The sequence below is a fragment of the Rhipicephalus microplus genome, chromosome 3, assembly GCF_043290135.1.
Source record: "Rhipicephalus microplus isolate Deutch F79 chromosome 3, USDA_Rmic, whole genome shotgun sequence".
In the NCBI taxonomy this organism is placed as follows: Eukaryota; Metazoa; Arthropoda; class Arachnida; order Ixodida; family Ixodidae; genus Rhipicephalus; species Rhipicephalus microplus.
The window spans coordinates 171,175,350-171,198,443 of NC_134702.1; the positions used below are offsets into that span (position 1 = coordinate 171,175,350).

General features: G+C 42.3%; 1 protein-coding gene across 9 annotated transcripts in view; it reads right to left on the reverse strand.

The window, feature by feature from the left end:
- Nucleotides 1-23,094, reverse strand: part of LOC119167538 (uncharacterized) — a 99,590-nt gene that overhangs the window by 49,210 nt on the left and 27,286 nt on the right. For 3 of the 9 annotated variants that reach the window (XM_075890525.1, XM_075890520.1, XM_037419035.2), the window contains 2 exons: nucleotides 14,023-14,100; nucleotides 13,715-13,937 (listed from right to left, as the gene is read on the reverse strand). The exons of 5 other annotated variants lie outside the window; for them this stretch is intronic. In XM_075890525.1, coding sequence (XP_075746640.1) covers nucleotides 13,715-13,937; nucleotides 14,023-14,100 — 301 coding nt within the window. Of the gene's footprint in view, nucleotides 1-13,714; nucleotides 13,938-14,022; nucleotides 14,101-15,173; nucleotides 15,740-23,094 lie in introns of those variants that run through there. One more of the 9 variants, XM_075890523.1, reaches the window with a different exon arrangement.

Consider the following 23,094-nt stretch of genomic DNA (forward strand, 5'->3'; position numbering starts at 1 on the left):
AATGTTAATGAGATCCAATAGACAAACATGCCAAGGAAAGTATAGGCGCGATATTATATGATGTAATTGTAATGTAAATGTAAAGAAAGAAAAGTGGACGAAAATTGACTCTCTGTGGGCAAGAACCGAACCTGCAACCTTCGAATAACGCATCCGATGCTCTACCAACTGAGCTGCCACGGTGACTACCCACCCATTCACTATATAGGGTATATATGTGCATTAAATGTGGGAGAGATAGCGCCACCAGTAGCCATAACGGCGAGTGTAGAACACTCTTTACCTGCCTTTGTGGCATCATGTAGCAGAGTAGTTTAGAGATCATTATTTATATCTTGCAGTGTCAAATCAATGTTCTACCGAGCATTGCAGCCACTTATCTGAAAAACTGTTTCCCTCAGCATAGACAAATAGGGAAATATAAAAGTACACATTATTGAGTACCTAAGTCTAAACCAGTGATTTGTAACAAAAGCATAAGTTCTTTTTCTTGAGTGAAATTTTAACGTTGCAATGAAATCTCTAATTTTCTCAATTTCAGTCAACTGAAAGTGTGAAAAAAGACTAGTCGATTTTATATAGTGCAATACAGCCAATCCAATGTAATCATTTAGACATTACCAGATTATCATTGCCATCCTAAGTTGACAATGCATTAGGCTACAATACAGGTGTAAAATGGCAAATGATTTTCATGAAAAGGCAGTTGCCGTGCTCTTCAAGCAATACTCAAAGCATGATATTTTTGGTTGATAATTATGTATGGACACATCAACAACACAAGGCACAGGTGAGGCTGGCACAAACTACACAGTACACCGAACCATAGTTTTTTTACCCCTGGTACCAATCAAGCTTGAATGCTTCAAATTCCTTAATTACATTTTTTTTTTCATATTATAATTGAGTGACTATGCTCTTATTACTTAATTTGACACTAGTTACTCATTCTAAAAAGACAAGCTCTATGTATACGAAGGACAATACAAACATGAATACTCTCACTTGCCAGGAATTTCATAGATTGGAACAGCTGTGCCAGTGTGATGCAGCAGCATATGGGATGCAATACACAGAGAATGAAAGCAATGCTCACAGAATTCGTTTCTTTATTTTAGCACACCATGTAAGGGTAAACTACAGCACGATCTCAATGCGAAAGTTGAAGGGCCAGGAAAAACATTCATATACTATAAAATGGTGTTACTTTGTGACACCCACTCGGGCTTCTGTATTTTAAATCTCGTGCCATGACTAGGTGCCACCAAAAAGCAATAGGCCGCTGAAAAAGCTCACTTGACATGCCAAGTGACCTAGCAGCAGCCGGCCGAGGTTCCCATGCTGTGTAGCCACTCTAGACGCGGACATGTTGAATGGTGTTTTGACACGCGTACTCTTGAAGCACCATAAACTTTCTGCGCTCAACCCGTTCCCATGAGAAGAACCGCGATAAGTGGTATCTACTTGTGCTTCTTATTATGTGGGCTAAAATAAACTGTATAATAAATTTAATCAAGTCATGTTTGTTTAAGGTTATAGACAGGAAACTGAAATATTGATACTTCACGGGGTAACTTTGTGTCACGCTAACTTTCGCGAAGTTACCCCAAGAAGAGCAGTTCTTCCTCCGGTATCAGAGCTAGACAACCCCGGAAGAGGTCTGCTCTCGACGATAACAGCACAGAAGAAAGTAGTGACAGTGAATTGTCTTTAGATGGTCAGCACGGCGACAACAAAAGGTGGTCAGAAGGCGATACAAGTGATTCCGAGGTACTCTCCGGAAGTCTTGACAACCTATCAGAAATGGACACTCGTACCACTTCCATGATACTAAATACTAGCAACGTCTCGAGGGTCCATGGTGCGGGTTTCGGAGAAAGAACCTTCAAAAAGGATGGCTTTGTCGTAGTAAACTTTGAACTACAACTTTACCGGGGAAGAGTGACCGTAGTCAAACCTGACGGGCACATGGTCAGCTCTATGGAGACGGCCCAAAAGAATTTGAGATGGCCGGTCTGCGAAGACCCAATTTCATACTCAAAAGAAGAAACCAATTGTAGGTGACTCAAACTTTTGATGGGGTAATATTGTGCCAGTCTTTTTTCCTCAATAATGTTCAGCCAAAAACAACGTTGTCACAAAGTTGCCCCACACGATGGGGCAACAATGTGACAGCTTTTAACCTGAATATAGCTGTTTGTAATAAAAATGCGGATTTGTAGAACATTCTGTCGTGCGAGAAAAGGTTTTAAAAACGGGCCATTATACATTCGCCTTTATGTTGATGATTCTCCAGCAAGGAAAAGAAAACGTGCGAAATCCGTCACATCATGTCTAAATTTGTATCACCAAAAAAACGCAGAACTAGAAGGACAAACCAGTGTGCTGCTGATATGCCTAATAAGGTAGAATATAAAAAATAAGTGAAACTGGAAAAAGCTTTTATTCTTTGTTTATCAGAGCTGCAGCAACATTACAGACCATTCTGTACAGGATTGCCAGAAGCTTTCAGACGGTCAGCAATCATAAACAGTGTGGTAACTCTTACTTGCATGGAAAGGAACCAATATGACGTTTTCACCACAAATAAAAGTGGTTTTAGTGAGTGTAGTGCCTACTTACGTTGAAATCTTTGTACTGAAACAGCTGACTAGTGTTTTGACGCTCAACAAGCTTTTTTGCAGCACCACCGTGAACTCCACGAAGTCATGCGGATGCTCCATGATAAAAATCACAAAAGTTCTGTCTAGCCAATGCATATCAGTAACTATGGCACGGGCTGCTGCCAGATTCTCCAAACATAATGCAAGATACTGTAAAACAGAAAATATCCTGGCCATGAAGAAAGATCTCTCAATATTGGCTGTTGGTTCACTTCCTTGAAGGCTACGCCTGTAGTACAAGTGTGTAGAGCTGCACTACTTTAGGACACCATGACAACCTTTGGGAGCCAGGGGGGCTATTTCGTAAGCGTTCTACCATACAATGGTGGTGCTCAAGGAATGAAAGGTCACGGGAGTATGAGCAAGCAAGCAGCCAATAGGCGAGCTGAGAGAATGCAGAAATATTTCCAATGCATCAAGAAATACAGAATTATTAGAGCTCAGCATCAATATTGGGAAGCATTGTTTTTCAAGGCTAGAAACTGAAGAGTGTGACGATGTTATAAATTTGTTTGTACTATTAATTTATACAGTGGATGCTAGGTGCTGTCGTAATTTGACGAGCTGTTCGTTGGTGGGGCCTAGTTGCGATTTTCGCAGAGTATGGGTGCTGGTTTCAGGGAAGCAAGACACAAAGTAGGATACCTTGATTTTCCAGCCCCAGTGCTTGCGTGTTTGACTCCCTTCTTGAACACAATCAAATGTGCTCCTGCTCTCTCCTACTCTGTAGTCTACTTGCTTCAATTCTGCCATAGCTTTGCCTTGGATTTCCTCCTCTCAGTGCTACTTCTTATTCTCCACATCCCTATTATCTTTCTTTATCTGACCCTGCTCGCTACACTAGGCTTCCTTCTTACCCACTTAGCTTCACCCACGCTCTCCTTATCATCAAGCTTGCTCTCTGCTAAATGCCCTGCCCATGGCCACTTCGTCTTGATTTCTACTGAGATGCATTTCAAAGCAGCTTGTTCTCTGACCTCCTCTGCTCTCTTCTTCACCTTAAAAGGGACCCTGATCCCCGAATCATGCAAGTCACTTTTATAGGCCAATTGCTTTCTATAGGTCTTGATCACCCTTGATTTTTATGGATCTGAATGGGCTATGGCACCAATGAAATCAGTGAGAGCAAAGCATTTCATATTTCGATTTGTTTCCACAGGGGGTCTCCACTCCGACTGTAGCGCCGCATGTCAACAGTGTCTGCTGCAGGAAGTTAGGTAGCGCTTTTCCAGTGATGTTCACTTTGACTGGTTGAAAGTAAGGAAAATGATGTGCAAGCTGGCTACCACATATGCACGCGTGATGAACACACTTTTTCTTCCAAAAAATCAGAGCACAGTTAAAGGTTCATTTATTATGTGTTTATTTATTTATATTTATATTTACTTATTTATTTATATATAGTACCCTCAGGGCCTAAGAGGCATCAAAGAGGGGAGTGGGTTAATACATAAAACATTACGTAGTTTCGGTCCCTTCCCACGGCATGTTATCTTTTTGACCCTTTGTCTTTCTTCAAATTTACATTACAATTACTTCTCATAACATGCCCTATACTTTCCCTGGCATTGCCTGTTAGTTCCCATTAATATTGTGCCGAGAAAAGAAAACGAGCCTTACACTTTAATTATTTCATAGCAAGGGTCTCATTTTGGCATACTTGGTGCCTTGAGGTGGTGTGCGAGGAATCATCGGTGAGCTGCCATCTTGTGGGCACGGTGGACCATCAGAAAACATGTGGCTTAAACCGTTGTGCTACCTCATGCAGGTGCTTGTTCATGGTCTCTCCGGATCAACGATATCGCAACAACTGAAGCCTAAAGCAATCGACCAGCCATATCTGCTGGACTTCAACACGTGTACATGGGCCCCAACTACGTCACCGATGCCGCGTCATTGCTGGTTCAAAGTCTCATCTTCGCCATTTTGGGACGCGCCACGACTGGCGCCACCTGTGGTTCACGTGACGTTGATGCATCGGTTAAAAAGACACCACCAGCAGACCAACGCCTTTTGTGGGCACGGCAGATCATCAGCAAACATGTGGCTTAAACCGTTCTGCTACCTCGTGCAGGTTAGTAACTGTTCTAGCACGACTAGGAATGATTGCCGCGGTTTTTTGGTCTTGCCGTGCCCCAAACGTTGTGCTTCTATTGCTTATGATATTTATTGCGCGTGTTTATTGTTATTGGGCGGCGATGTCGAGTTAAATCCCGGTCCCACTAACAATGGTGGCGTTTTTATCGAGTCCATGTTAAAGGAGCTGCTGTCTGGCCAAAAAAAGGACAACAGCAGAGTAACATGGAAAAAGTTATCCATAGTTGGGGAGACCAACTAATGGAACTAGAAAGAAGAGTCTCGCGTGTCGATGACCTTGAACGTACTGTAAAATCTTTCGAAGCGAAGTTGACTGACCTGGAGAATAAGAGCAGATGATCCAATTTAGTCGTCTTTGGTATTCACGTTTCGCCGTTATTCTCTGGTATACCAGAGAATGGCGGCGAAACTGAAAGTATTCTTAAAGGTAAGGTTCTTGAAGAAGTTTTTTTCAGGAAGCTTGCTGTTGATTGCAGGTCTGTCGGCAAAATTCATCGCCTCGCTAAGGCGGGTAGTATGAGACCAGTCATAATTTATATTCAGGATGTTCCCGAAAAGCAGCTAATCCTAAAAAATGTTCATAAACTAAAAGGTACTTGCATATCAGTCCAAAACGATTACTCTTGAAACACCCTAAGGAAACAAACTTTTGTTGGATAGCGCTAAAACTGATAGAGAGCAAGGCAAGAAAGTTAGCCTACTTAATGATAAACTGCGTATCAACAGCGAACTGTTCATATGGGATGAGAGTAAGAACACAAGGATCAAAATGCGCGGTTGTCAAAACAAGTCTAGAAATTCTTGACTTTCCTTTGTTCAGGCTTCCCCTGATTCTAAAAAACTTCGTGTTCTAAACATTACTGCCCGCAGCTGGAATACCCATATTTCCAACATCTGTCATTCTTCTTTCAAGAAACTTGGTATCCTCAAGCACAAACTAAAACATGCTCCTTGTGACACTAGAATTTCGGCTTACACATCACTGATCTGACCAAAACTCGAATATGCTTGCATTGTATGGGACCTCTACACAAAAACTAATATTAATGCATTAGAGATGATACAACGCCGAGCAGTTAGGTTTATTTTCTCTAAATATAGAATACATGACTCTCCCACAGCCCTAATGATACATTATAATATTCAGACTCTACAACTTCGAAAAAAAATACACCGGTTAAAATTTCTTTTCCAACTTAAAAACAATTGCTTCTCTCTTAGCCCACAGGCTTGTGTCCCCACTTACAGCACGTAGAACAAGACATCGTCATGATCTTTCTCTAACGCCATACAGCACCAGAACTAACCTATTTAAGTTTTCCTTCTTCCCACGAACTGTAAACGATTGGAATAACCTGGAGGTATCGCAAATAATAAATGCAGATTCTATTGAACGTATATCTATTTATAGTTATCAACAATGTCACATTGATTAACCCTTCGTTCCTTAGTTTCACTGTTACTGTTCTTTATTTAAAAAGTGTTACTGCTGTCTTCGATCCAGTATGAGTATTATCTAATGTTTATGCGTGCGCATTATGTTCTCTATTATTAGTTTTGTTTTGTTCTAATGCTATTGTTATTCTTTTTATTTTGGTCTTTTAAATTTGTCCTATTTTGTCGTGGTTTCTGTGAATGTATGTATTTATGTGCTGCCCTCCTGCATGGACCCAATTAAGGTCTACAGTATTATGTAAATAAATAAATAAATAAAAATAAAATAACTAATAGCATCACGTACGTGATGCCAATAAGGCAAAAAAAGTGTTCCACACTTGCCACTAGGGCAACAGGTGGCGCTGATTGACACTCCCATGTTTAACGCACGTATGTACCCCACAAAGAGGACGGGGGAATGGCTGCCATGGTAGCTCAGTTGATAGAGCATCGGACGCATTATTCGAAGGTTGCAGGTTCCGTCCCTGCCTATGGCAAGTTATATTCTTGACTCCTTTCCTTTCTTCAGATTTATATTACAAATACTTCTAATTACACACCCTATACTTTCCCTGGCATTATTGTCTGTTAGCTCCCATTAATATTTTGCCTAACAAAGAAAACGAGCCTTCAGCTTTACGCTTTCTTTCTTAATGTTCTCGTTATTTCAGTCTCTGGGTACGGTTCCTGTTCACTGGCTCTCCTAATTAGACATATTATTTTACCATTCCAGTGCCTCACTACTCATCACATAATGCAATTCGCATATGAGACTGTTGGACATCTTCTGGCTGTTAAAATTTTGAAGAGCTGCTGATTCTATATTAGCAAATACTTCTGTAAATAGCTCGTAGTGAATAGACAGTAAGCTGACCAGCCTATAACTTTTCAAGTGATTGATGTCTCTGTTGCTATGTATTAAGATGTTAGGATTCTTCTTGAGATTCTGATAGCCTCACCACGAATAGACACTTCATTTACAGGGTGGTCACATTTTTTCCAGCAAAATAAGTCTACCGTCTTTCAAAACCTGATGTACGTTTATGCTGATTTTCACCAGGAGCTTTGCCAATGTGCCAAAGGCTTTTTTCTTTTTTACTATGTAGAATTGTTCAGCTACTTCAACCATCTTATCTATGTCAGTAATGACATTGATATTCTCGTCTCTAGGTGCACATATCCGATTTGTGCTTATGCCCACTTTAGTTTTCACTGATTTTCGGCTCCGTTTATTCTTAGGAACATGTACAATTCTCACAATAATATGCCATCTTATGAACCGACATCACCCCTACTATTCACTAACTTCGAGAGATGTGCTAGCTGTTTCCTTTGTTGGGTGAGGCGACTTTCCTGCTATAAAGTTTCTTAATGCTTTTGTCTCCTGGAAGGGGCTGCCAGTGTCCTGCCTTATGGCCATGCCTCCTCCTCTAACAACGTTTAATGCACACTCCTTGCTGATACATGTCAAATCATTGTTCATCATGCCAACATTAAGGTCGGATTCTTTGGTTAGAGCTCAGAAAGTAGAATGGCATCACTTCTTCATGGAATCAGGTGATTCGTACCATGGAACACTACACTTTAAGGATGCTGAATACTTTTTACTGCAAATGGGAGACTGAATTGGACATTGAATAGCCCCGATGGCAAAGCTAAGAATGAAGCACACCCTAGCAACGTGCCAAGTGTGGAAGTGCTTGGGAAGACATGGTGCTGTGACCATATGATTACAAAGTTTTGAATTTGCCCAGGCTTGAGAAAGAAACAGCAGAAACTGGTACGCAAGAAGCCAAATAATGAGTTCACACTGTGAGGGAAGGCACAGAAATTTAGGATTGTGCTTCAAAATCGATGCCAGGTATCAAGAGCCAAATAAAATTATTTTTTCATCATGTTGAAGCAATGGCGCTTCTACATTCCTGAGGGGCTCTTCTAATAGGCCTGGTAGTAGCAAAGCTAAGAAAATTAGAAAATAATCTGAAATATGAAAAAAAAAAGCACCGGAAAATGACACACAATAGACCTTATGCGAAATTGATCAGACATCTGGCAATGGTGAGCCAGGTGCTTTGAGCCGCCATCTTGGTTCAGTCAAGAAATAGTTGCGTTCTCATGAAATTACATGTGTTGTTGTTGTGCCTTCATGTTGAAGTTCGTGTTTCAGATCTTTAATATAGAACCTTGTGATTCGAAAGTTCTGCTGCACGCCTGTGAAGATACTTCAGCCAGCCTCTGCATATCGGTGTCATCTTGCAAGTTGACGAAGTCATACCCTCACCGTTGTTGGTAGCTACGAACACCGGGGATATGAGATACTATTGGCATAAAATGAAACGTGAACGGCGCTAAGCCTATGAGCGGTGTAGTGTGCCCACTCTAGTCATCACCACTAAAACACATGTGCGTCCAGTTTAACAACACTGCGCATACACGTGCCTTTTGATAGTGATGGCTGAATGCCGTGCCCCGAACCGTTGCTAATGCTTCCTGCTGTTTACCTTTCATTTGACACTGACAATACGTAAGCATTCTAATCCTTCGACTCTGTGTAACATGAACACATTGGAAGCCTCAAGCTGTGGTGTCTGTCAAGTGAGATGCCAAATCGCAGTTCCATTTGAACACGTTCTTCAGAACACGATAAATAAAGCAAACATAAACATGAAGGAATTGTGCAAAACATCGTATAGATATTGAACTCTGTGATCTTTTCATATATACACTTCCTTATTACAAAGAAGTGTACTGACGAACAAGCGTGTAGCGCTCGGTGGCACTCGTCATGTTTGGTGCTTAGCTCTGTGGCAGTAACGCACAATACTTTCAGCGGACAAATGAGAACATAACTTTGATGATGTGTTACGTGTTAATGTTAACATAATGCAAAAGGGGCAAAGCAACATCATAAATGGCATAAGCAGCGCGGCTAAGTTGACAACGGCGGACAAGAATTTCCCAGACGAAGCCAATAACTTTGCCCACTTCATCTGCGCAGGAGTGCAATCACTATCACTTTAGTATTTTGCCTGTAGTTTTTTTTTTTTCCTCAATGAAAGCATAAAAAATAATCGAAATATTCATGACACAGCTTCAATCGTGAAGAAGCACCATGCGTTTCACTCTAAGGGGCAACTAAATAAGGGTCACTTGAAGTTGAGTTCTCGTAATTGTATCACGCGAAATCGAAATGTCAAAAAACAAAACGAAACGCTGTTGTGCCAATTGCATTCTTCTTGGGTAAAAAAGAGCACATTAAACAAAGGTGAGCACAAACATGATTTTGGTGTAAGCTGAACATGCTACTGCCCACATTTATTAAATAGAAAAAGAATTTCGCCTATGCATTGATAAGCACGAGGTGGTCAATCTGGCTACACATGGTCTAGAAAAGCCAAATGCTTCTCGAATTCGATCCGAATGTGAACGAAGGGTTTGACCTTCTTTCCTTGACTATCGATCGCTCAGCCTTGATTGCAAAAGGGAACACAGTATTGTTGCGACATCTTGGTCACCATGAATGCAATAATGACACGTGTTCCGCTTCTGCGTGCATGATGGAGACACACAAGCATGTGCTTAGTGTGTCCATGCACGGTGTCGTCTGCTCCACCTGACATAATCAAAATGGTGCCGGTGATGGCCACAGCACCTACTAGATGGCGCTGCTAATTTTGCATAATGTCTATTTAGCAGAACTATCTTTGCGAGAGGTACTAGACAGTAAAGACAGGAAATCATGCTAAGCATGCTAGTCACCCCTGCACGGAATATGAAAGCTGCGAAAATTGCAAAGAGGTGGCATTCAGCAGCATGATGACCACACGGCAGAAGTCGTACAATGCTCACGGCTCCCTGTGTCACAAGCACAAGCTTCTTGGAGCTGTCCAACAATGATGGCTCTGTTTCGGACAGATTTGGAAGCCAACTAGAATAGCCATTCCTCTTCAATGAAGTAGAACATACTTTTTCATTCATGTGCTTGCCTATTTGTACAATATGCCACCATGATGGCACCACTTGTCGAAAATACTCAAGAATGTGACTGCTGCAATTGGGTTAAATCCTCATGTTAAGAAGTTTTCAGACAACCTAAAGGTTTAGTTATTGTCATAAATGCATAAGTATGTAAAAAGCGGCATTTGACATCCAGTTGACAGGATCCATGAAATTTAGTATAATGCAAGTACGAGCCGCATTTTTCATAACACAAAGCTTGCCAAATGCAAGTAGACTCGGTCACTTAACAGAAAGTGTTTCATTATGGTAAGGTTCATGCATGAGCACTCTTCAACTGGTATGGGATTTCTCTGTGGTAAACACACATCGTTACCTAAAGCATTTTAACATCAAGACAAAGGGTAATTGCCAACTGAGACTATTCAGTGACTGTTAAAGTATTTACATAGGGAACCATCTGTAGCATACAATGCAACACCACTTGCCACCCATCACACATCTATGTACTAGGAACTGAAATTGACACGTATACCAACAAAGAGCTGACCAAAGACACACTATTGTTACCTTGTGAACAGCAGCCACTGCAGCAGCACCTCGCCTCTGTCAGTATCATTACATCATGCTAAATTACATTGCACACAATAAGTTACAATGAGGACAGCAATTTGAGTCAACCATTGATATTAATTTGTAAACAATTTTACACACATGTCCTGCCTTGATTTGGCATAAGTGACAGAAACGTGTAAGTGAACCCTGGGAGTTTTTTTTTTTTTTTTAGATCCACTGACCTCGAAAGATCACCAGAGTTGGCCTTTAAACAACTCCGCCATTACCAGCTGGGCACCGTGCAGCGAATCCTGTGGGCCCTTATATATGATAGGGCAGACCACAATAATAATGCAGGGGTCTATACGAACCAAGTGCAAAAAGGCAACTCCTAATCAGATACGGTGACAATTTGCCCAGACGATTAAGTAGAGTTCAGTTGCTATTATAAATCATCACTTTAAAATAACTGGCGTGACACCATACACATTTCAACCAGCAGGCCAACAACTACCTACGCCAACTGTGGCAACTATAGAAGGTTACAACTTTCGAGGTCAGTGGCATTTCATCCTCGAAAATGGATGCACCAATGGACGTGTACTCAAGACTGAAATCATAATCCGGACGGCCATTGACCCTGTCTGCAGAGAAGGCTGCCGAGGGTAAGAGTGCAACTATTATTTAGTCACTGTGGTGGTTGGCTTCCACGCTTCGGTTGTTTGGGCAGGGCCTCTCCTGGCTTCCGAAGTTGTATCTGACTATAGAGCAGTAGCTGGAATGGAGCCCACCAGTGTTGAGGATCTGATTGCTGCATTGGAAATGTCGCCTGGTACAAATTCTCAGGTTTTATGATGATATGTCGTGCTATAGCATACCGTATTTTCGCGTGTATAACCCGCACCAGAAACCCAAAAATTTCAGTGGCAAAGTGGAGATGGAGATAATACGGGGGGTTTTTTTTCTATAGTGCTGCTTCACAGCAATGCGTGTTGTGCTGTGAAGTCCCTTTACAGTGTAGTGAAGGCTACGGAGGCAGTTTCCGCAAATTCGTGTCGCTCCGCAAGTAGCCCGGCAGCTTACGGCCGATTTTGGTTTCGTTTGCTTGCATCGTTGAAGCATTTAGAAAAACATTTGGGGAGAGACAATTTCATTGTTCAGTGTAAAATCTAACTGTCACACTACATTTTCTCGCAAATCGGCAATGTGGATGAAACTCCTGTTTATTTTGAAATGCCGTTTGACACAATGAATGAGAGGACGGGCAGCAGTTCGGTGAGCGTGCTGACCGGTGGGAACACTAAACTGCGCATCACAGTCTTGCTTTGTGCCCTCGCCGACGGCACGCAACTGCGACGGTACGTCATCTTGAAAAGAAAAACTCTACCAAAGATTCATTTGCCTGCAGGTGTGGTGGTGCGCGCACAGGAGAATGCGTGAATGAACAGTGACTTGTTCGTAGACTGGATCAAGACGGTATGGGAAAAGAGGCCCGGTGCGATGCTCGCAAAGAGGTCCATGCTCATTCTTGACTCGTTCCGCGGCCACACAACTGAGGAAGTGAAGGACCGCCTTTCACGCAACGGAACCGACTTAGTTGTTATACCCGGTGGAATGATGTCAATGTTGCAGCCTCTAGATGTGTCGATTAACAAGCCCTTCAAAGCGCATGTCAAGCGCTATTACGCCGAGTGAATGGCCAAAGGCTGCTCTAGATGTGTCGATTAACAAGCCCTTCAAAGCGCATGTCAAGCGCTATTACGCCGAGTGAATGGCCAAAGGCTGCTATGACTTGACGCCGACAGGACGAGTCCGAAGGCCTGATATTGCCCTATTCTGCAAGTGGATTGCCGAGGCATGGAAGGCCATTCCAGGTGAGATGGTGCGAAAAAGTTTCAAGAAATGCTGCATCACAAACAACATGGATGGAACCGAAGATGACCTTGTGCATAACAGTGAGGACTGCGGCTCAAGCGATAGCTCTAGCGAGAGCAGCGACAGTGAGTGAATTGTGAATGGCCTTGCAGACAGCGTATTCTGCTTGCTAAATAAAGCTTTTTCTGTCTACATATGTGTTATGTTGCTTGAGCAGTAGCTTTTGTACAACCTTTCCTGTATATCAAATGTGCGGGCAATACACGAGGATTTTTTTTTTCTTTCTCAGTGAGCTGAAAGTGGGGGTGCGGATTATGTGCAGGGGCGGGTTATACGCGCGAAAATACGGTACTGTACATCATTATAGCATTGAATACAGGCACACACAATATCGTCCATCCTTGCTGGTTTAAAATTAAATGCAACTAACAAAGTGCCCTGAAAGCACGTCTCATGTGGAAATGATTTCTTTTTCCATACAATTTACTTCAGGTTAGATTTTAGGCTCTAAGTCACGTTATGCTACAACCAAAATGAATGCGCGCTCACTTCCCCTGACATTATTGCACAACAACCATACAAAAACTCAAGGTGCATTTTCTCTGCCATCATCAGGTACGGTATAAAGTCTGATTTAATAATATTGTACCACGCATCATACCTTCTACATCCAAGTGAAAGCGTGCGGGGGCTGTGTAATGTTCCAACTCAAGAAGAGATCAATCGCATCGACCATCTATGTCCCACAAAAGCACTTGAAGGAGGGCAGGACTGGGGAACGAGCTGCTTGGGCAGGAACTGCCTTTGATCAAACAGCCACAGATGCAGGCTATCTTAAAAGAGATATGTTAGTACGCTACTTACACCTTCGTACTAACTGTAGTACTTGCTGCGTTCTCACTGATTACATTGCACTGAAGCGACAAACAGCACGAAAGTAGCTTTGCTTGCTACCATATGCCTTACTTCAGCATGCTATGGAGTGATGCTAAATCCTAAATCGCATTATACCAGAGTGCGATGCTAGCCTCACTGCAGCTAACATTTCCATTTGTTGATATAGCATCAATTTCGCTGACCTAGTGACAAAACTCAGACATTTCTTTGTTATGGAAAATGTGGAGACATACCTGAACAAACAGCTTGAGGCTCTGTTTGCGTAGCAATTGTTGACAGAATCTTCCTTTCGTTTGCCTGTGATTCTTCATGACGAGTTAGTAGTCCCACTTGAACCGATATATCCTTCACATGGTTTTGTTTACACACTGGCTCGGGTGAGATTTCTACACCTTGTCCAAAATCACAAACCAAACGAGGTGCCGCCTCACGTACTTGCTCTGCTACGATGCCATTCTGAAATAAATTGCATTGAGTTGTAGTGAGTAAAAATTTCAAAGGTTACCACTGAGACAAAAAAAAAAAGCGAAAGCCCTCTTACATTATCAGCCCGCCTGCAATGACTTTTTCTTGAGGTGCACCCGATGATTACGTCTCCAGAGAGCAACTGTCTAAGCTTCTGAAATAGAGTATGAAAAGGCAAGTTATGGCAATTAAATTATGCACGGCTTTTCAAGAAATGTGTCCAGCATTCTTAAAAAATCAGGAAAATGCAGTATTTGCTTGTTCTCTTAGCACATGCTTTTTGTGTAGCGGCAGGCATCTCAAGATGATTGAAGACATTATTTTCAACAGCAATTAAAAAGATAATCAACTTTTTAAAAATGTGTGCTTTTTTATGGTGCAAGGGCCATTTGATGGCCAAAGACTGCTAGGTTATATACAAGAGATGTGAGCAATGATTATAGTAGGTTGCTGTATAAAGGCCTTAATATTCCTCATGCAAACGTGGGTAAAAATATAGAAATCATGACAGTGACGTGAAATGTGTGTAGCGAGAATGTATGGTGGAAGGTCCTGATAATAGAACCACGGCAGAGATGTAGACACCACAGCAGCGACCTCTCTTTGCAGATTGTGCTTCAGGACGCATGCGCATATGACACGAGAAGCACACTATTAATTAAAAAAATGCAACAATAATTTACACACAAAAAAAATTAGGGCATTCTTAAGTTTCGTCTTTAAGAGTTCAGCGCAATAACGGTATCCTGTCTGTAATGCGTACTTCAAACATTTAGTGATGATCATTTCAAACTTGCTATGCACTCACTACGTGGCCTTGAGGAAATAAGTGCAGTAACACGTGTGCATTTCGTAGCGGGTCCCTGGCTTTAAACAATGAACTCATTGTGATGATCACATGTTCTTACACCCAATGGCACTGTACGCTTGTACCCCGTGTTATTACTGCAATATTTCATCTTATATTGCGAATAATGTATGTTTTCGTAAAGCATGAAAGTTGCTTTCACTGCATTTCCATGCAGAGTAAGTTATTTTCACTATATTCACCAGCAGACGTGTGGCTCTGCGGTGAAACACCCGCTTGCCACGCGACCGACCTTGATTTAATCTTAACTCAGACCAAGAATTTTTTTTATTATTTATTTTATTTACATCATTTTCGATTGTTCGGTCACACACAAGGTGATAATTTCTCGGTCATGCACAAGATAAATTTTTGCTCACAATTTGCGTCGCCGATTGGGATTTGGTTTCCTGGTCGTACCCGTACACCCGAGACTCGTCACCGGTGATAACGGTGCTCATGAAGTTAGGGTCACTGCTCGTGAAATCCAGCATATCCTGTGCGACTTCAACACGAAGTTGCGTTTGCCCCATCGGGAGCAGTTTCGGCACGAATTTCACCGCAACTCTCTTCATGCCCAAAGTTCGATCATAACGGATTGTGCAGAGTAGGTGCCGGTGCCCACCTCTCCCCCAAATTCCCAGATAGTCACACGACGATCCCGCATCACCACAGAGTTCACTTTGGCAATGGCCTGGTCATTTGGACAAGTTGATGGTTGACCGGAGTGTGGCTTGCTCTCTACCGATGTGTGGCCTTCTTTAAACCAGTTGTACCACTCCTGAATCTATGTGCGGCTCATAGCGTCGTCAACCAAAGCCGTCTTTATATTCCGAATGATTTCCGCTTGCCTGTTGCTCAGTTTTTGGCAAAATTTAATGCAGTAGTGCCACTCCAGTCGCTCCGCCATTTTTCGTGCGAAAAAAAAAAAAAAAAAAGACGACGTGAGCACGGTGCAATACCTCCCTCAAATGCTGCGTCCCTGTGACTGACGCTATCGGCAGGTGGGAAAACCTTCACGCATGTGCACGAAGGTTCAAGGTCGGCTGTTGCAGGCGCGCTTGTTTCAAATCCATCAGGTGCTCGCAAAAGAAAAAAGAAAAGAGGTCGAACACTTTTATAACAGACTTCGTATATATAACACACCTCTAACACACCTCAGAGGGGCACCACGGGTCCTTATACGACCGTCAAGGCAATCCGCCTTTTTCCAAGTTTTTGTGCTTTTTAGAGGATTTGGTAGAGTGTCCACCCTGCATTTTTAGATATGTTTATAATTTTTTCTAGACCTCACACTCATGTTTCATCTTCATGTTCATGTTTGCTGGAAGTATAGTCGGACTAGAAAGAATCTTTTGCCTTACAATTCCTCCCATTCCAAGCTGGTAAAAAGAAGTGTCGCCAATCTTTGTCTGACAAATGCTGTTACTAAGAGCTGAATTCATAAAATTCAAGATAGCATGGTTTAGCAGCGAAACAGACTTTTCTTGGCAGGCTACCTAAAGTTGTTAAAAACCTCTGTTGCTAAATATGGGTTTAAGTGCCTCAATGTAAAACACAGAAGTGACAGTGGTATTGGAGAACACTGAAATGATAGAGGTGTTCGAGAACAGAAGAATATTGTAGTTATGCAGTACGTACATGACATTTCACCAAGAATGAAAAAGGCTGCGGCCAGGATCGATGTCAAACTAGTCTGTTCTGCACCCAGCAAACTCACAGGTCTTTGCAAGAGGGTTGTGCAGCTCAGCACGATAAGCAGAATGTGTGACATAAAACATGTGAAGAAATACTGAGCATGTAACACATAGGTGGTGTATGGCATCCCTTTAAATTGTGACGAGCTTTGCATTGGACAATCTGGTCGATGAGTCAACGTTCAATTGAGGGAGCATGAAAGTCTTCTACCCTCAGGCACTGGTGGTAACTTGCTCTTGCATTGCAAGTTGTGTGGTTGTATGCCCCTGTTTGATAAGGTGACAATTTTAGGTAAGGCTAAGATGCAGCGTGAACAGGAGATTATTGAGGCATTCCATATCTGGAAACTTGGTGCAGACAGATGGGTTAGTGCAGCTTCAGTTCATCTCACCAGGAAAGAATGTTTGTTTTTAGAACAGAGGTGATTTGCTTAGATTAGCTTGCTTGGTTTTTTGGTTCGTTATCTGCACATGCATTGTATAGACCTGGGAGGAATGTTTTATTTCTGAAATAACATCAGTTATTAGTGCCACGTCTCTTTTCTCTGTCTCTGCCGCTCTGATTTTTCTGATTTCGATGTTTTTTGGCTTCTTTTGTGGTAGTAGTAGTAGTATCAGTAGTATTTTTATTTACAGTAAGCCGGATACAGAGCTCACTGCAGGGGCAAAGGGCTAAAGGCGAACAGCCTGACAAAGGCCCTTGTCCCTCCGCAGTCCGTGACAGTGCAAAGCTTAAACAATATATATATTCAATACATTGGTTTCAAGCAACCTGAAATTGTAAACACAAAATTCAAACATAAATGGCATAACAAGTTTACATAACACATTTTAAGAATTAGAGGTCACTCTCGTTATAATTCACAACTAAACAATATCAATGAAACAACTCAAAAACAGACACAGAATGCATGCGGATACAATGAATTCTGCTGTATACACTCGTATAATTGACATAGAAGTTTATGAACAACTTAAGCATTTGCAGAGGCATGAGACTCCATTACGTAGTTTCGATAGTGTAGACCGGTGGTTATGAATAAGTTCTTTATTTGTTTCTTGAAAGTCGCACTACTAGCCCTAAAGTTAAGTATGTACCCAACAAGCAACCCTCCCAGGTGGTCTAAATTTCCGGAGCCCTCCACTACGGCATCTGTCATAATCATATGGTGGTTTTGGGACGTTAAACCCCACATATCAATCAACAAGCAACCCTCTGTAACAGGGGGGAGGGGGGTTCAGACCCCCTCCCACGCTTAGTTGTGCATGGCTTTGCCGTGTCCAGGGAAAAGGGGATACTGGGCACTGAGCCGACACCAGGTGATCGGACCCTTAAGGCCCTCTGGCAGAGGCGACACACCCCTTTGGCCTCGACTTCACGTAGACGGCTGGGCTGACCCACCCACAAGAAATCGACAGTCGCCTTTTCTTATCTCTCTCTCCTTTCATCTTCGTCTTTATCGCTCACTTTTAAATGCGAAGCATTTCTTAGCGAACTTCAGCGACTTTGAGCGTGTCTGTCTGTCTGTCTGTCTATGTATCTATCTATCTATCTATAGCCACCTACGACTTTTAGCTCTCCTGGCCGTTTCAATAATGGTATCGATACAAAACTTGGTATGGCATAACATGACTGTATGAAGAACATATTTGACTAGTCATAACACAAAAATCATGATATGTACGGCATAAATGTCATGATATACATTTCATGGTCCTGCAGCTCTTGCGGTAGTTTCGTTCACATGGCATGTTGCAAAACTGGTATGGTATGGCATGACTGTATGGCAAACACAAGCAACAGAACCTAACATGAAAATCATGACATGCGTGTCTTGTAACAACATGACTACATGCCACGCTCATGATGCGCTTGCAGCCGTTATGCTAGCATCACATATACCAAATTTGGTATTACAGTAAGTGAATAGATGACGAAGGTGTGTGACTGGTGCAAACATGATAACCAAGAGATGCGTGTCATGTGAGAACATGACTACATGCCACAATCAAGGCGCCAATACATTTCGATGTGACGCAGTGCACATGCTCGCCGGCGTTCATGTTGTCGAGTCACGCCGGCATTGCCACGCGAGGCGCCGGTCCTGCCTTATACTGGCAGCAGCACCCTGTGCTGTGTTGCTTTGACGCATGCGTGTTTCAGCGCGAAATGCCGAAATGCAGCATGTCACATTTCACTCCGGTTGCCGTGGGATGCGCTGACGGATGCTGGTGGCGCCTGTCGTCAGACTATAGAGAGCTCACGTTTCGCCCAGAGTGCGCGCCCGTGAACACTAAATTGGAGTATATTGGGCCCTTCATGATGCACGCACGGCCACTTTGCCAGCTCCACATATACCAAATTTGGTGTTACAAGACGTCAATGGATGACGAAATATATGACTGGTGCAAACATGGTAATCCTGACACGTGTGTCGTGTAAGAACATGACAACATACAATGCTCATAAGGTGCTCGTGGTCGTTTCACTAGCTGCACATATACTAAATTTGGTATCACATGACATGAATAGATGACGAGGGTAAACGACGCATCCAAACATGATAATCATGACACAAAGGTCATGTACGGCATCATTTACCTCCACCTCGTAACGTTGTGCTGATTTTAAGGTGAAATATCAATATTTCTCATTCGTGCTTCGCATATCATCGATTCCCACTGTACGTGGGATCTGCCAATTTTCTATCTGTCGTGTCATCTATCTCTCGTTTACTTCCAATTTTTCCTGGTAGCGAGGGTTTACCTTGTGTAGTTGGCCAACGTTATATGTGGTTATAGCGGCGATGCTGGTTATAACACGTGCTACGTAACACCATGTGCTTAGGCAAAACCAAACAGGCTGATAAAGAATGTTCCACACTTGCCGTCATGGCTACTGGTGGCGCTTACTGACGCTCCCTCATATTTTTTTTCACATATATACCCAATAAAGTGCATGGGAGGATAGCCGCCGTGGTAGCTCAGTTGGTAGAGCATCGTACGCATTATTCGAAAGTCACAGGTTTGGTCTCAGCCCACGGCAAGTTACCTTCTCATCCACTTTTCCTTTTTTTTCACATTTACGTTACAATTACCTCATAAGAATTCCCCTTTACTTTCTTTGGCATGTTTGTCATTTAGATACCATTAATTATTTGTCTAATGAAGTAGTGTTGCGGACTTCCTACTCCGGAATAGACACTTTTCAAGCAATCTCACAACGCTCTGCGGTTGTGCAGAGCACTATGAAAAAAGTTGGTACGCCGAGAAAACCAGCTATTGCTCTGCCTGCTGCTCGTTGGCGCCATGTGAGCACAAAACAAAAACAACATGCCGCCGCTTGTTAGAGTCCGAATGCACCTGCGTATATATCTACAAATGAAATGTGAAATGAATAATGCAGTTAGTGGACGGGGTGTACATGAAACGTAGAAGATGAGTGGCATGCGAGTTGTTGTGTATTGATACATGTGGTCAAAACATGCTATCGTGAGGAATGTGAGCCAAAACACTGAATTCGTCGTTATTCAATGATGAACTGCTCATAAAGTGCTATGGCTTTTAATACCATCATGGTTTGATAGGGCCGCGTGAAATCGTTGAAGCCTATGAAATTGACAAATTGAAAGAAAAATGTGTGAGTGTGGCTTCCATAGCTTTGTCAGCTAAAGAAAAGAAGTATCTAGATTCTTCACTTTGTCGTTGGCGAGTGCAATTTGTCACAATTGGTGATGACACGTGCATGAGCTGTGCTGTATTTTAACATGATATTTTCCACGTTTTATCGGTCTACTGTTATTGTATAAATAGTATGTGTGATTGCAAATAAAACATATGTTGCAAGTTAGTGCTGTATGTGTGTGTCTCTCTTTTTGTGTCCTTGTCGTGATGCGCTATACCCATATAAATGAGGAATAATAATGAGCTTATGCTCGGCAAAGAAAAAAAAAAGAACTTGGGCACCATACTTGAGCAAAAGTTTCCAGCTGCAACAAGGCGCGGTGTCCTGTCTATGTCGTATGACAGTCGAACCACTATATAAGAGGCATGCTCCGGGCCGCAATTCTTGTCTTCTGTATGACATGTCTCTTATAAGCAGGGCACCTCGTATGCATTTTATTATCAACCCGTATTTTACTGTAGGCACACTGGTGCCTCTTATACCCCTTTGTCTCTCTTATCAGTATCTTTTATAAAAGAGTTCGAATGTACGTCGGTTCGTAAACAGCTCATACGCACAAAGATTAATCGAACGACCTTCACCACCGAAGAAATTAAAAATATTGCAGTTATTCCATGCATAGGTTCTGCACAGTCTGCAAGGAAATTAGGAAGTGAAACGAGGTCAGAGTTGTGTTGTCCGCACCGTGACTGAGCTTAGTAACATTTCTTCCTAGAGCGCGAAGGGTCGGATAGGTCTGCAGTGGGCAGAGAAAAGTACTATGAGAGGCATGCCAATTGTTCACTGGATTGTTGTGCAAGAGTTGCTAACAGAATTCCTCTTGCGTTCACATACATTGGTCAGACTGGTTGATGTATCAACACGTGCCTCAGAGAGCATGAAAATTCATTCAATGACGCCCCATCTCATCGCATCTCGTATTTTGAGTCATACAAATGCAATTTCATCTTTAAAGGCCTGGTAATCTTGCACAGTGACCCTAACCAAACCACGCGAGAAGTCTCGGAGACACATCATAAAGAACACTACACCTTGTTAACGTTCTATTGGTGTATTTGGTTGTGCTATTGCTGTATTTGGAGCAGATGCGTGTTCTCAACGACTCCTGAAATCTGAAACATCACTTAAACATCTAATAAATATTCATATTTATTACTACACATGCCGTATGCTAGTATGCAGCTAGTATACAACCGTATAGTAGCATCACTGGCATAAATCATGGGGAGGGGGGTCAAAGGAGTCCGGACTTTTCTTGTGACCAAGCTGGGGAAGACAGCCCCTGCAAGTGTCCCCCTTCAGATTTAGCTTTAGTACGTGACATGATTAAGTTAATAGCTAGTTAAGTATAGCGCAATCAACTTTTCAAAAGGCTTTTTATCTGTTACTGCATAGCTGTATTAAATGCCCCTGAGCTGTGTGAACTATGCAAATCGTAAAAAGGTGAATAAAAAGAGACTGAATAGAACAATGCAATTGGTCGAGCTCGGACCCGACGCTAGCTTTTTTAAAATTCTATTTGAAAGCATGATTAAATTCCTATATAAATAAAAATACAAAACCAATACTAAGAATACGAATTGGTCAGCATGGCCTGATATGTGTCAACCTCGCGATTTTTCTGTATTTACGCCACTGAGTAGCATACTAGGATGACAGCATACAGCTTGCTTTTGGTTTCGCTTAAGCTCACGGGATGGTTCCCATGATTCAACTTCATTCTCTTTAGTTTGCCAACACTATTTCGGAGCAGGTTTGGAGCAGTTACTAGCAAATATTGCACTTTAGAACAGCATGGAGCAGCATTTCTCTTTCAGAGCAGTTTGGAGCAATCGGAGCAACACTTCCATCACTGTTTAATCCAACCTGCAGTTACAGCGTCAAGCCAAGTTGATAGATGCACATGCTGCGAGCGGCTCACAGTGGTTCAGTCAAGGTACTTTGTTTTACAAAATTGTGTTAATTTTTAAGGCACTCTTTGAATATGCCAGAACCGTATAATTTACTCGTAAAAGGACAGTGATTCTTAATGCATCCGTGAATTTATGGACAGTGCTTGGAGCTTTTAGACAACCAAGTTGTACTGTTTTTTTTTTTTTTTTTGCTTATGCAAAAGGCGGGCTGACCCTAAAAGATAATAACTAATGCTTCTTAGTCGCTCAGCTGGCTGAAAATGGGGACAAGGTAAAATTGCAGACAGGCCATCGCACCTAAACAGTGAAGTTAGTGAGTGAATCACGCAGTAATGCATCTCACCTTGGCGAGTTCACCTGATCTGAGAAGCGCTGGCACGGTGTAAATGGTCGAAACATGAGGCCCGTGCGCTCATTGCGGCGGCTGCTGCGGCGTACAAACTTTACCCATAAGCGCTTGCGTGCTCGTTGACGGTACTAGTGAGCTTGAAAGAAGTCTATTGGAGTGATTCCAGAATCACTACACATTTTTGTGACCCCGGAATGGAATGGGAATAGAACGGAAACAATGCTTGGAAGAATAAAATGGGAATAGAATTAGGCTCCTCTTGCCTGGATTAGAATGGGAATAAAATCATGTCTTTTGCCGAAAATAGAACACGTTTTCGTCTATGTGCTATTTTACAAACTTCAAACATTAGTAAATAAGAGCCTCAAATTTAACAACAAAGCAGCAGTTTGAAAATGGTTTGGCTGATTACGTACCAGCACAATACATTTAAAAGCAACGTGCCTTTTAAGTTTGTCCTTATATTGACTGTGCTCCTCTGAAGTTTCTCTCTGTTTTTTGGGTAACCCCAGGTGAGCACAAATACGACGGCAGCATGCCCCCCCCCCCCCCTCCACTTTGTGCCTTATGTGATTTTTTCGCCCTTGGCGGCACCTCAGCTACAGTCCCCAAATTAAAAAAGCCAAGTCAAAAAAAAATTTGCCAATTTAAAAGAGA